This window comes from Cryptotermes secundus, unplaced genomic scaffold (genome assembly GCF_002891405.2).
Source record: "Cryptotermes secundus unplaced genomic scaffold, Csec_1.0 scaffold2092, whole genome shotgun sequence".
In the NCBI taxonomy this organism is placed as follows: domain Eukaryota; kingdom Metazoa; phylum Arthropoda; class Insecta; order Blattodea; family Kalotermitidae; genus Cryptotermes; species Cryptotermes secundus.
In genome coordinates, this window is record NW_019721032.1 from 56,358 (window position 1) to 68,777 (window position 12,420).

Below are 12,420 nucleotides of genomic sequence, written 5' to 3' on the forward strand. Positions count from 1 at the left end.
GAACCTTCGGGTTCCATAAAATGCTGGGAAATTCTTGAGTAGCTGCAGAATTGGCAGCTCCTCCAGAAAGGCTCAGTTCCATGAGTAAGTAAGTAAGTAAGCGCTGAGGAACTTCCTGGAAAGTTCCCCGGCTGAGACTGTGTAATGTGAACTGGCCCAGTACAATACAACGGCACCCAAGGCAAGCGAGCCCCAAATGCCAAATGTGGGGGTGATAAGAAACGGCGTGAGGTTATCTTGTCACGAGGCCACTGGTAAACAGGAGGTGTAAGCGCTCGGTCTGTCACAACAAGTGAGTATTTGTGAACATATTTTCTCTGAAGAGGACTGTATTATAGCGTGTGACTCCATGTCATCCGGAAGATGTTTACTCTACCGTTTCGCAGAAACGTAATGCCTCCATCTTCACTGTTGAACAGCGAGCCAAGCAATACCCTCTCCAATTTTCACAACTTGTCACATGCAAGAATTTTGAATTCTCTCTTGATTACGGTTACTAGCGCATTTATCGTGCCCATCAAAAGCTGGGCTAATAACCGTTAACAAGAAGAAATTCACGACGATTCTTGTTTGTGACCACGTGTAGTCTGGTAGTTGTGGTGACCACAACTGGGAACTGGGGAGCATGATTCTTGTGGTTGCTTACTTGCTCTGCCTCTAGACCCCAAAGGTGGAGGCATTGGTTTACTCCGAAATTTCGGCAAGCCTCTACCAGGCTACACTGCGGCACATGCCAGAAGACAGTACCCTTCATCCGCCGTTAGAACCTCGGACTCGAAAAACTGAATAATCCAACGATTTGTTTTCAAGGCTTGAGGATTTACACGGTTGCGATCTTGACACACAAGTTACTGTCTCCTACCACGTGACTCAAGGTAACTGCAATTTGTATTGATGTGAGGGCTACAAACCGCTCAATGCATCCAATGCATTGGCCATTACTGCTTAGTCTACTAAAAGAACAATTTATTTGCAAACAGGAGCTTCAGCATACCCAATTTCTTGACACCCTCTATGTCGTGACAAGAAATTAGGTACGTGTTCCACAGTTGGTATTAGCAGTTTTCCATAGATGGCTTCGTTGTGGAGTTATCAGTCAAAACTAACTGTGGAACACGCGCCTAATTTCATGACAAATTTGAAATTCGAAATTTGTGGGTCTGTCCACGGACACGGCCAGAAAATTTTCAAGGGTGATCGGAGAAACCGTTGTATTTGATTGCGTTTCAGACAATTTTTAACCTAATTTCATAAAGTAGACTTATGTCTCTGTGTCCGTAAATCTCAACCCCCCCCTCATCAAGTTTTGAGTTGCTGAAACAATCTTTATGAAACTTGGTATGTATAACATGGCACCTGAGCCCATCTCAACGGCGTACTTTATAAATCCCTGCCATCAGTCTGCTTGTCTGCCATTAGTCTTTGTGTCTGTATGTGTATGCCTCATTTCGATGCTAGGCAAGAGTTCGGTAAACACGTTTCCGCGGCAACAAATACACGCAACAATAGAAGAACTGTTGGACGCGTCATTTCTATCCGGTCCGTGTCTTATCAAAGGAGAGTCTGTGTGTCTTTCTGTGTATCCCCCTATCGCTGTTAGGTAGTAACTCGGTAAACATGTTCCCGCGGTAAAGGAAAGTTGCTGAAGTGTCGTTTTCTGTGCGGTCCGTGTCATATCAAAGGCGATTAGTTCTTCCCAGAACTTCTTGTTTTTACTGATCTCCCTAGGGTACTAAAAAGATGTGATTATTTTAGAATACTTTTCATTTTGGTATTAGCATTCGGTATATTTAATTCTATTTGCAAGTTTTTTTTTTTAATTCCAAAGTTGTCACGTGCTTGGCCTTTGCCCCTGCCTGCGCAATGAAGTTGCTATATATTTATGACATGTGTTCCTTTAGGAGGAGTTATTTCGTCAAGATGGGTAGAGTTGCCGGACTCTTCAAGTCAGCATCGTTTCTGATCAAGTTGATGGAACTGGTAAGTAAAAGAGAATTCATTGTTCTTCCGTCAGCTCAACATTATCAGGTCAAGATATTTGATCTTTAAGGAGTGGCGTGTAGCATCTTCACCAGGCGCATAAAATGAACACGTGACTGGAAGTTCACGTCTGTATGTCACAAATTTGAACTCCTAAGTCAGGTAGCGTTTTTTTGATTAAAATTGATATAGGAGGTCTACATTTACATAAGCCAATTTTGCTTCGGTCCATAAATTTATCTTATTTTTCTATCATCATTTCCGTTTCGTACCTGTCGATAGACGAAACTTCTCCAATTTCTTCATTCTTCCCACCATATTTCCTTTTCGAATTTTTGGCACATTTTTCCTCTTTTTTTTATGCATTCCAGTACCCTGTCAAAATTATTTTGCTTTGGATCACCCCATAAGTCTATCATCTAAACATTTAACTCTAATGTCCCACTTGATGCCCTTGTTCAGTTTATTTCTTTAAATATTCATCGCTAAATTTATTAACAAAATTTTAAGTGAATTCCAATTTATTCTCTACAAAATTATTTCAAATGCTGTCCCTTCTTGCACCTTCATCATCACTTCTCAAGGAAGCTGAGACGGGCGAACATGAATCCTGCAGTATCATCGCTAATGGAAGGCAGCAAGCAAACTTAGGAAAAGGGCCTATGAATAACGCTCTAAAATGGCGAAGTTTTGAACTTTACAAGTCAACCTATATTCCCACTTCACAATGGGCTGCAATCAAAATTTATGAATACGAGATTTACGACCAGAGTGTGTATATATTGACCGTCTTTTAGTGCATACAATTTCACTTGTCACTTCACACTACATGTTTCGGCATCATTCTGCCATCCTCAGGTGTATGAATCACGTTAAACCATTGCACTGCCTGTCATCAAGTGTCCATTTATAAAATGAGATTTACGACCTTCACTGTAGCCTCCTGACCACCGCTCCTGTAAACACCGACGTTTCGGGGGGAAGAAACGTACTACCTAGAACTTCATATATGTCGGTACCACACAGGGAATTTTTCTCCTGAGTGATGAATTCTTTTCTGATAGTACTCTGATTGTAACAGCAATAGCCGTTAAATAGAGCATGCGCATAGGTGCTAGGCCTCGTGTGTGTGTGAACTTTTTTTGATGTTTTTAATATTTATCTTAACTCTTGCAGATGGTTTATGCTATGCTTGGTTTGTATATCCTATCTTGTGTTGGTGCTGGTTTTCAACACCGTGTGGAGGCGGGGTCGAATACCTCCACCGTAGAACTACGAGTCGTAGGTCACGGAAGGGAAGCCCCGAGTCTGAGACAGTAAAACATGATCGCGAGTCCCACGGTACTCTCATGATTGTTTACGATGAATGTCCATCTGTTTGTGATTTTTGTTAACTGTTTATTCATCTCCATCTAGATCAGAGGTTGAGAAGGCGTGGAGCTACACCTCCACTCCCTATATGTATTCCTGTCGTAGTGCTTAATTAAGAACGGGGGAAACTTTAGTATTCTTTTCAAATCTGTTTATTTTAAATATTGTAGGTTATATCGGTTGTCAGCGTAGGGCTGTTGGCAGGACTGGGTGGAATCGCTACTGACAACCATAAGTTGGCACTCGTGTACGGAACAGTCATTGGATTCATTATGGTCTCTGTCGTTACCATTTGTGCAAACGTTATCGACAACGGTTTGCATCGGACGCTGGTAAGTGATTACGTATTATATGCCTGTTTCCCCTCTCTTCCTCTCTCTTGTCTTTTTTGTTATTGGTTGCATTTGTTGCAGCTGATATGGCTCTCTGACTCTATATGGGCGAACTTAACAATGGAAGTTAAAAACATACACAAATATAAACATTATTAACGAAGAATTATCATTCACTTGTCCAAGATTTCTCTCTTTAGTTTCAGTACTGCTACATATGCACACGTTGTAAGCAGTCCGCACCGTCGCTACGAATCCTCCCCTGAAGGGATAACAAGAGAGTCTCTCTCTCACTCTGTTGACTTGTGTTTTCTTTGTTTCTATTTGTTTATTTTTGTGCCTACTCTGGGTTTGGAGGCAGAAGCTTCCTTAGACATATTAGTGCCTACCAGACTACACAGCGTCACCTCTCTAGACTCGTTTTCGGAAGGAGACCGGTTCGAGTATTGTCAAGGGAACCGGCTATCCCGAGATTTTTAATGGGTTTGCTAGAGTTCTCTACATGAAAATTACTTCCGCTAGGCCATGACTGTTTCCTTCCAAATTCTTCTCTATTCATCTTTCATACATCATACTGCCATCTGACGACATATACTTAACCTAGCTACTGGCAGAGCTCTAAAATAACTCGCAACAAAATGGCGTCACAGCATACACTGCTGCAATATTAGTATTTATGAAGTGAATATGTTAAATCTCACACGCACTACTACTACTACTACTACTACTACTACTACTTCAATTAAATTGTTATTTATTTGAGTGCTAACTCAACAGCTCAAGGGCCAATTACAAACTTAGCACGAGTGAGAGAAGGAAACATACACAAAGAACAAAACAAGGCAATTCATAACATCTGAGTAAGATGGCGATAACACATAGTAATAACAACAAAAATTAAAGTTATAATTTGGAAGCTGATAGTAGTAGCAGTAGTAATAAAATCGGGTAACAGTTTAAAGGCGAGAACGCAAAATTTATGGATTTACAACGATGTACGTAGGCGAGTCAAATGAAAACTTTAAATATTATTTTGAATATTATTTATTGTGCACAGGTGGTACAAAGTTGTATCACTTTTCAACATAATCTCCCCACGCTCAATGCAAGTCCTCCAGCGCTTACAAAGTGCATGAATTCCTTCAGAAAAAAATTCTTTTGGTAGTCCGCGCAACCACTCATGTACCGCGTGGCGTACCTCTTGCCTGTGGTCTCTGACATTAAGGGAGGAACACAGACTGAGGGTGTTTGAGAACAGGGTGTTGAGGAGAATATTTAGACCGAAGAGAGATGAAGTGACATAAGGGTGGAGAAAACTGCATAATGAGGAGCTTCATAACTTGTACTCTTCTCCAAGTATAATTAGAATGATCAAGTCAAGGAGGATGAGGTGGATAGGGCATGTAGAACGAATGGGGGAGACGAGGAATGCGTATAGGATATTGATGGGAAAGCCAGAAGGAAAGAGACCTCTGGGAAGACCAAGGCGTAGGTTGGTGGACAATATTAAAATGGATTTTAGAGAGATAGGATGGGATAGTATGTATTGGATTTATCTGGCTCAGGATAGGGACCAGTGGAGGGCTCTTGTGAACACGGTGATGAACCTTCGGGTTCCATAAAATGCTGAGAAATTATTGAGTAGCTGCAGAATTGGCAGCTCCTCCAGAAGGGCTCAGCTCCATGAGTAAACAAGTGCGTAATGTGAGAATAATGATAACAATTAGGTCCACCTACAGAAGTGCTTGACAACAGGTGAGAGACAAATTGGTTGCTTCACCTTCACACCGTCCGTGTGTGGAAAGTATGCCGATTTATTATTGAGCACTGTATATGGGTTTCATATTCCAGTCTCTTACGTGAATAACAAACGTTCCTTGTGTCCAGATAATGATGATCAGCCTGCCTGCAGCATTCCTCTTCTTCGCTTCCGGAGCCATAATGATCCAGTCTTGGGCCACAGTCTCAGGAGTGTCTTACCGCGTGCTTGTCTCTGGCATCATAGCCTTCTCCAACGGCATCGTCTACCTCGTCGATTCGGCGCTTGCGTACTTCAGATATGGCTAACATTTGTCGGCAATTACGACTACCGATGAGCCCACAGTGGAGGTGCCTTGCGAAACATTGCTTGAAGGTGGTGATGGACCAGGTGAAGACAATGCCCAGAAGAGGTACACGAGAGAGCGCATGCACTGATCCACGGACCGGGTCAATAGGTTGTAGTTTGGGAAATTTCAGGCCAAGAGCTTTAGAACTGGATGTGAAGGTAGTTTTATCTTGCCACTCAGGACAGCGTTCAAGAGACCACGAAGTTTAAGGATCTCTTTTTGTGAGACACAGTGTCCTGCACAGGTGTGGATAGAACTTACATGGGCTCAAAAGATCTGGTTCCCGTGAGATTAAGTATGCGACGAATTCTACTTACTGGCAAACTGGGACATTAATTTATTGATTTGTAACATGTCTTGAATCTAACAGTTTTAAGAATAATCTACCACGCTAGATCTGAGTCACTTATGGCCGTTAAGTCTGGCAAATGGTAGCCAACGTTTCTCAAGGGCGCGGGATGTAATACCGTGTAGTCTGGTAGATAGTTACCAAAATTTCGGAAGAACACGCTGCCTTCATTTTAAGAATATAGAGGCTATATGTCCCTCTTAAATGTTGATAATCATCTACAAGACTACACGGTGTCACATTCTAGAATATTCCAATTTCAGAATTTTCTTTAGCTGTCATTCCTACTTGTGTTTGCGGGACAGATATCTCTGTCAGTAAAGTGAGAGGATTACATGTTGGTCTACTGAGGTTCGACTCTCGGTGAAGGCATTTTTGCAGTCATGTCCAGGGCGTAATCAGCTTCGTATGCCAGTGGTACCTTATGTCCTTTCTCCAAGAGTAATGCGTCGGGATTCTGCGCTGAAGTTTAATATGTGTGAGACTGTACTCCGTTGCCCCCCATACACACATATACACGCTCATACAAGTAATTCAAGTAAAGAGAAACGAGGTGTTATAACCCAGAAAATTAAATTGTTATTGCAAATATTTTCACTAGAATGTCCTGCGAAAACAAAAGTACTAACTGGTCTGCAATGTTCACTTTTATTGAACACTGTAAGTGATAATAACAAGGAATAAGATATGACTTAACGGTAGAATATGTAAAGTTGTCCCTGTGCTTAATTCGGCACCAAGTCGGTAAGATGTTTCTAAGAACGGAGGTATAGCTCCAAGCATTCCCGATCTCGGCACTACGTGGAGATGAAAGATCAGCTTCACGCCCCAGTACCTTAGACCCAAAGAAGGAATCCCGTCAACCCAAGAGCCAGTCTCAGGGAAGTCTCTTGTCCCTGCCCGGAATCGAACACAAGAGTTCTGACCGCCCAACAAGCAGCTCGAGTCGCATGGACCGAGCTTTCGCGGCTTCTTCACTTAACAGTAAGCTTCATTAAACATGCTTTTAACTTGTCTTATTTTACCGACAAAATGTGATGATTTGCACATGCAAGTTACACAGAGAAACAGGAGCCATAGAAGTCTCATCGATACTAGCAAAAAGTTATTACTCGTAGAATGACGAAACCAAGGAGAATGAGATGGGCAGGGCGTATAACATGCATGGGAGAGTAGAGGTGTGCATACAAGTTTTGTTACGAAAACGTGAAGGAAAGAGGTCAGTAGGAAGATCTAAAAATAGATGAGAGAAAAATGAATTTCAAAGAAATAGGATGATGGCATGGAATGGGTTGATCTGGCTCAGGATAGAGAGTAGTGATGGGCTCTTGTGAATACGGAAATGAACCTTCGGATTCCATAAAAAGCTGCTAATTTATTTGAACGGCTGGACAACTGATGGCTTCTCAGAAAGGATCCAGCTCCATGGAATTAGTTAGTCAGTCGGTCTTACAAAATGAACCATGTCAAGACGTGACGGAAGCAATAATGGTTTCCGGAAGTTCCGGTCCCATTCTCAGGCTGCAAGAGAACGAGAGACCCCAGGTGCGAGTTTGGCTGAAGAGCCGGATATGACGTGATGGCTAGGACATGCGTGTGCTGATGCGACTAGACGGAATAATTCTGCATCACGCGTCCGTGACGGCTATTACGAAACTTCAAGCTCCAGACAGAATTTCACGGAGCAAATTAATATAGCGGACAAGGACCCGTGTTTTTATTTGGAAGAGCTCGGTTCAAATCTCGGCCGTGACACTGTTCAGCCTGATTGCTGTTTTTTTTTTGTGGTTTTCTAAAATCCCTCCAGGAAAATTCCAGGAGATTATCTTGATAAACCTACGGCCGCTTCCTTATAAATCCTTTCCAATTCATTACTCATCCTACCATTCGGCGCTCTGTAACCTAGATATTGACAGAGTCGTAGAATATGCTACCAAAAATATCGGTTGAATAATTACACAAGGAACAGTACACCAAACGCTTTTCCATCGCTGTCCGTCTTCCTGTTTTCGTACTGTACAGCCGTCTGACTTTCCGTGGGGTCTATTTTTACCTTTACTAGATAACATTCAAACGCCAGAATCTTATCAGGTGTTTTTATGTAAGCCCTAGTGTAGATAAGACATGTTAATATTCCGAGAAATGTTACACAAGTTGGATATTTTAACGAGGTTTCATTTAACACAGCCCTCACGCCTATATACGCTGTCATGCCTGATGAAAGCCGGCATAGAAGAACAAGAAAAGACGGCCGTTGCTAGGGAAAGGTTCTCTGAACATGTTTCCACTTCGACTCACAGGGGCCCAACAATAGAAAAGCTGTTGGAGGCGGCGTTCTCTCTCCTATTCGTGTAGAGAGCCATAGTGAGACAGGCTCAACTGAGGTTCACCTTACCTTGAATGAGGGGACTATCCCCTTTGTCAATAATGCAAAATATCTGGGTGTTATCTTCGATGAGAGGATTACATGGAGACTGCACACAGAAATGATTGAAGCCAAGGCCTTCAGAACATTTGTTAGAATCAACTCCCGATTCAAAAGTGAGTGTTTAAGTGTCAACACTAAACTAACCCTCCATAAGGCACGGCTCAGATCAGTAATGACTTATGCTTGGTCTGCGTGGGAATTAGCGGCAGACGCCTGCCTCCTAAAATTGCAGCGCCTGCAAAACAAGGTTTTCCCCGCCATTGCAAATTTTCCAAAGTTCACACCTGTCCGCGATTTGCACACGGCTTTCATCCATCTGTATGTATAACAAAATTGTGCAGGCGACAAGTATAAGTCATACAAAACAATGAGAATGTACATGTTCCCAGCATAGGCCAAAGCGAAGCCAGACACAGAGAATATAAGAGGCTTAAACTTGGCGGTGGTCAAGCTAGCGACTGTTCCAGTGACAAAACTACCGTTGTAGCATACGATACGTAAGTTATGCATGATCTGCTTTGCAGAGCCTGGACTGACAGAGAACGTGTATATAGTGCAAAAGGAAGAATTTTTAGTAAGATGCTATATGTGCGATACGTACACTTGAAGAAAGGCCAAGCGTATTCATAAGAGGCAAACCGATCTTCTCGTCAGAGAGGATGTTACATAAGTACTGTCACCGCAAGGGTTCAGTTAGGGGAAAAAATCTCTGGCCGTGTGTCTCAAGGGTCTTGACGCCAAGATGAGCTGATTTGCGGTAAACCGCCAGTAGTAAAGTGACTCTGACTCTGAGAAATGAGTGTCCCCCCTCTCTTCAGGCACAACCAACAAGTACCGAGTCAGTTCAGACTTCCAATGCAAACAGTTCGTCCCTGAACATGTTCCCAGAGGTCGCAACGGTACTTCAGCAGATCATGACAGAGCTCAATGGGGGCCGAGTCAGAAGATGACAGAAGGACCATCATAAAACCCGTATTAAAACTCGCGAAGTTACTTGAAAGGGGATCTTCACCACTTATGACAGAATGAATTGTAGAGGGTGTGGCTGATATGAGTTGCTGTACCAACTTTTGCCTTGAGATACTGAGGAAGACACGAAGAGCCTCGGTCGGAACAGCCCAGACTCGAACCTGTCGTCTTCTGAACACAAAGAGAGAAGCGTGGATTCAGGTACATCGCCCAATCCCAGGAGATACCAGTATTTCGCGAGTGAGTGATAAGAGACGCCAGTACACTTGTTTGCTATTTTAAACTTATCTGTGAGGCTACGTGGTCAGTCTGGGAAGTACATCTGGGCTGCCTCCTGTGTGTCTGGTAAGTTTATTTGCGTAAATGAAATGGTTGTGGTTGTAAGGAGCCGGGTCAGCGTAGTCGGTATAGCGACTGGCTACGGGTTGGACTACCGAGGGGTCGGAGTTCCAGTCCCGGTGGAAACAACAATTTTCTCTTCCCTACGTTGTACACCCACCTACGCCTTGGTCTTCCCAGTGGTCTCTTTCCTTCTGGCTTTCCCGCCAATATCCCATATGCATTCCTCGTCTCCCCCATTCGTGCTACATGCTCTGCCCACCTTATCCTCCTTGACTTGGTCATTCTAATTAAATTGGAGAAGAGTACAAGTTATGAAGCTCCTCATTATGCAGTGTTCCCCAGCCTCCTGTCACTTCATCTCTCTTCGGTCGAAATATTCTCCTCAGCACCCTGTTCCAGGACACCCTCTGTTGCTTAGAAATGGGTTGCATAACACCGTTGTTCTATTGCTGCTTCTGTGTATGCTGCAGGTGTTACCTAGCAACGGCCGCTGTTTACAGAGTCACCGCTTAGCAACAGGTCTATACGCCTCAGTATTATGAAGTTACTCACGATGCAGCTTTCAATATCCCCTTGTTCTTTCCTCTCTCTCTTGTGCCCAAATATTCTCCTCAGCACCCTGTTCCAGGGCTCCTTCTGTTTACGTCCTTTTCTTTATGTGAGAGATCAAGTTCATCATACGCATTATTCTGCAAAGTACTTACCGTGTGTAAACGAAACGCCATTCTGTGTATGCAGCTGCTGGTCTCGAGAATACTAACGCTTTCTTTGTGAAGTTTCTCCCGCCATTTTCTTGCCACATTCGCTTCTTCAAGGTACGAAGGAAGCCCCCCCTCCCTCTCCAAATGAGACGATTTTGATTTCGTGAGTGTTGAGTTTCTTACGGCAACGAATATTAAGATTGCTGCTTTCTGACGTGTGGCCCCGTGTAATCTAATAGAAAGGTACCAAAGTTTCGGAGGCATATGCTACTTCCATCTATAGGGTAGAAGAGTAACATCGGGAAAAAAAGACGGTAAAGATACAGGAAAGGGAGTGGAGGTCAGCGAGCCATTGGGAGTTGGTGAACCGTAAAAGGATGGAGCTGAATAATTAGGGGAAAGGACTTGAAAGAAAAATGTTTTTGAGAAGGAGAATTGAACGAGGAAGATTAATTTTGTTTCCTCCTCCATATGTATTACATGAATGGCATCTGAAGCGTGAAGCAAGGAGATGCAGCACTACATCTTACTGCTCGCATCGACAGCTGATGACATCTAGAAATGTAAACTAAAAAAAAATGTGACAATCAGCCCCGGTCTCCCTCATTATTTCAATACTCACTTCCTGTAACCTGTTATTTTTAACCAGATTTACAATTATCTGACGAATTATTGAATATGATGAAATTGTAAGAACGGCAGATACAAGTGTTATTTTTGTAACCAATACGTTTTCTGTTAATTTAGGATGATACTGCAGGAAAAACGAAATAAGTTGCCAAGATGGTTACTATAGGAGACCTCTTCAAAATGTCGACCTTTTGGCTGAAGATACTAGAACTGGTAAGTGAGTATTAGCTAATATTCTTGTGATGCATGAGCTGTGCTGAAAATCAGACCATTTTGACAATCTCCGTTGTGCGGAAACTTCCTGTTCCCGTTTGTGTTTGTACAGTGGAAAGAATTTTATATTCCACGTGACCGAAAAGAGACACTTATTGTTAGCCTCCCTGTGTTTTTTTAAAATGCGTGTCACGTGTCATTCGAATGATGTTCAAAGCAAATGTGATAGATCTTATATAGGCCCAAGTATGTATGTTTATATATGCGGTAACTAATTAAACTTCACGGAGCTGAGCCCTTCTTGAGAAGCCGTCAGTCGCTCATTTACTCAAGAATTTTCCAAAATTTTATGGAAACACAAAGCTCATTACCGTGTTCCCAAGAGCCCTCCGCTGCCCCATATCCTGAGCCAGATCAATCCTGTCCATACATCACTACCCAATCTAAGATCCATCTTGATATTATTTTCCACTTACGTCTAGGTCTTCCTAGTGTTCTCTTTCCTTCTGGCTTTCCCACTAATATCCCACATGTATTCCTCTTCTCTCCATTCGTGCTAAATGCCCTGCCCATCTAATCCTCCTTGACTTGATCATTCTAATTATACTTGGAGAATATATCAGTACCTACTTATTGTTTTTATTGCTAGNATTTACTCAAGAATTTTCCAAAATTTTATGGAAACACAAAGCTCATTACCGTGTTCCCAAGAGCCCTCCGCTGCCCCATATCCTGAGCCAGATCAATCCTGTCCATACATCACTACCCAATCTAAGATCCATCTTGATATTATTTTCCACTTACGTCTAGGTCTTACTAGTGTTCTCTTTCCTTCTGGCTTTCCCACTAATATCCCATATGCATTCCTCTTCTCTCCATTCGTGCTAAATGCCCTGCCCATCTAATCCTCCTTGACTTGATCATTCTAATTATACTTGGAGAATATATCAGTACCTACTTATTGTTTTTATTGCTAGTGGGGCGGGACTAAGTCGCT

The 12,420-nt window shown here is 42.7% G+C and overlaps 2 protein-coding genes across 2 annotated transcripts in view; both read left to right on the forward strand.

Moving 5' to 3' along the window:
* The first annotated feature begins 262 nt into the window (after positions 1–262).
* LOC111875361 lies at positions 263–7,899 on the forward strand. Its single transcript, XM_023871560.2, has 4 exons — positions 263–292; positions 1,902–1,980; positions 3,522–3,683; positions 5,571–7,899. Exons 2-4 carry the CDS (start codon positions 1,921–1,923, stop codon positions 5,748–5,750), a joined length of 402 nt encoding a protein of 133 aa, XP_023727328.1. The 5' UTR covers positions 263–292; positions 1,902–1,920; the 3' UTR covers positions 5,751–7,899.
* Positions 7,900–9,813: 1,914 nt separating this feature from the next.
* Positions 9,814–12,420, forward strand: part of LOC111875357 — a 4,524-nt gene continuing 1,917 nt past the window's right edge. The window contains exons 1-2 of the mRNA XM_023871555.2: positions 9,814–9,882; positions 11,328–11,423. Coding sequence (XP_023727323.1) covers positions 11,364–11,423 — 60 coding nt within the window. The 5' untranslated portion in view covers positions 9,814–9,882; positions 11,328–11,363. The remainder of the gene's footprint in view (positions 9,883–11,327; positions 11,424–12,420) is intronic.

What these genes read in the sequence shown, in the direction of transcription:
- LOC111875361 (XM_023871560.2), top strand. Translation starts at nt 1,921, where the DNA reads ATGGGTAGAGTTGCCGGACTCTTCAAGTCAGCATCGTTTCTGATCAAG. An exon ending in TGATCAAGTTGATGGAACTG is followed by an intron (nt 1,981 to 3,521) that starts GTAAGTAAAAGA and finishes TAAATATTGTAG; the next exon opens with GTTATATCGGTTGTCAGCGT. An exon ending in ACGGTTTGCATCGGACGCTG is followed by an intron (nt 3,684 to 5,570) that starts GTAAGTGATTAC and finishes CCTTGTGTCCAG; the next exon opens with ATAATGATGATCAGCCTGCC.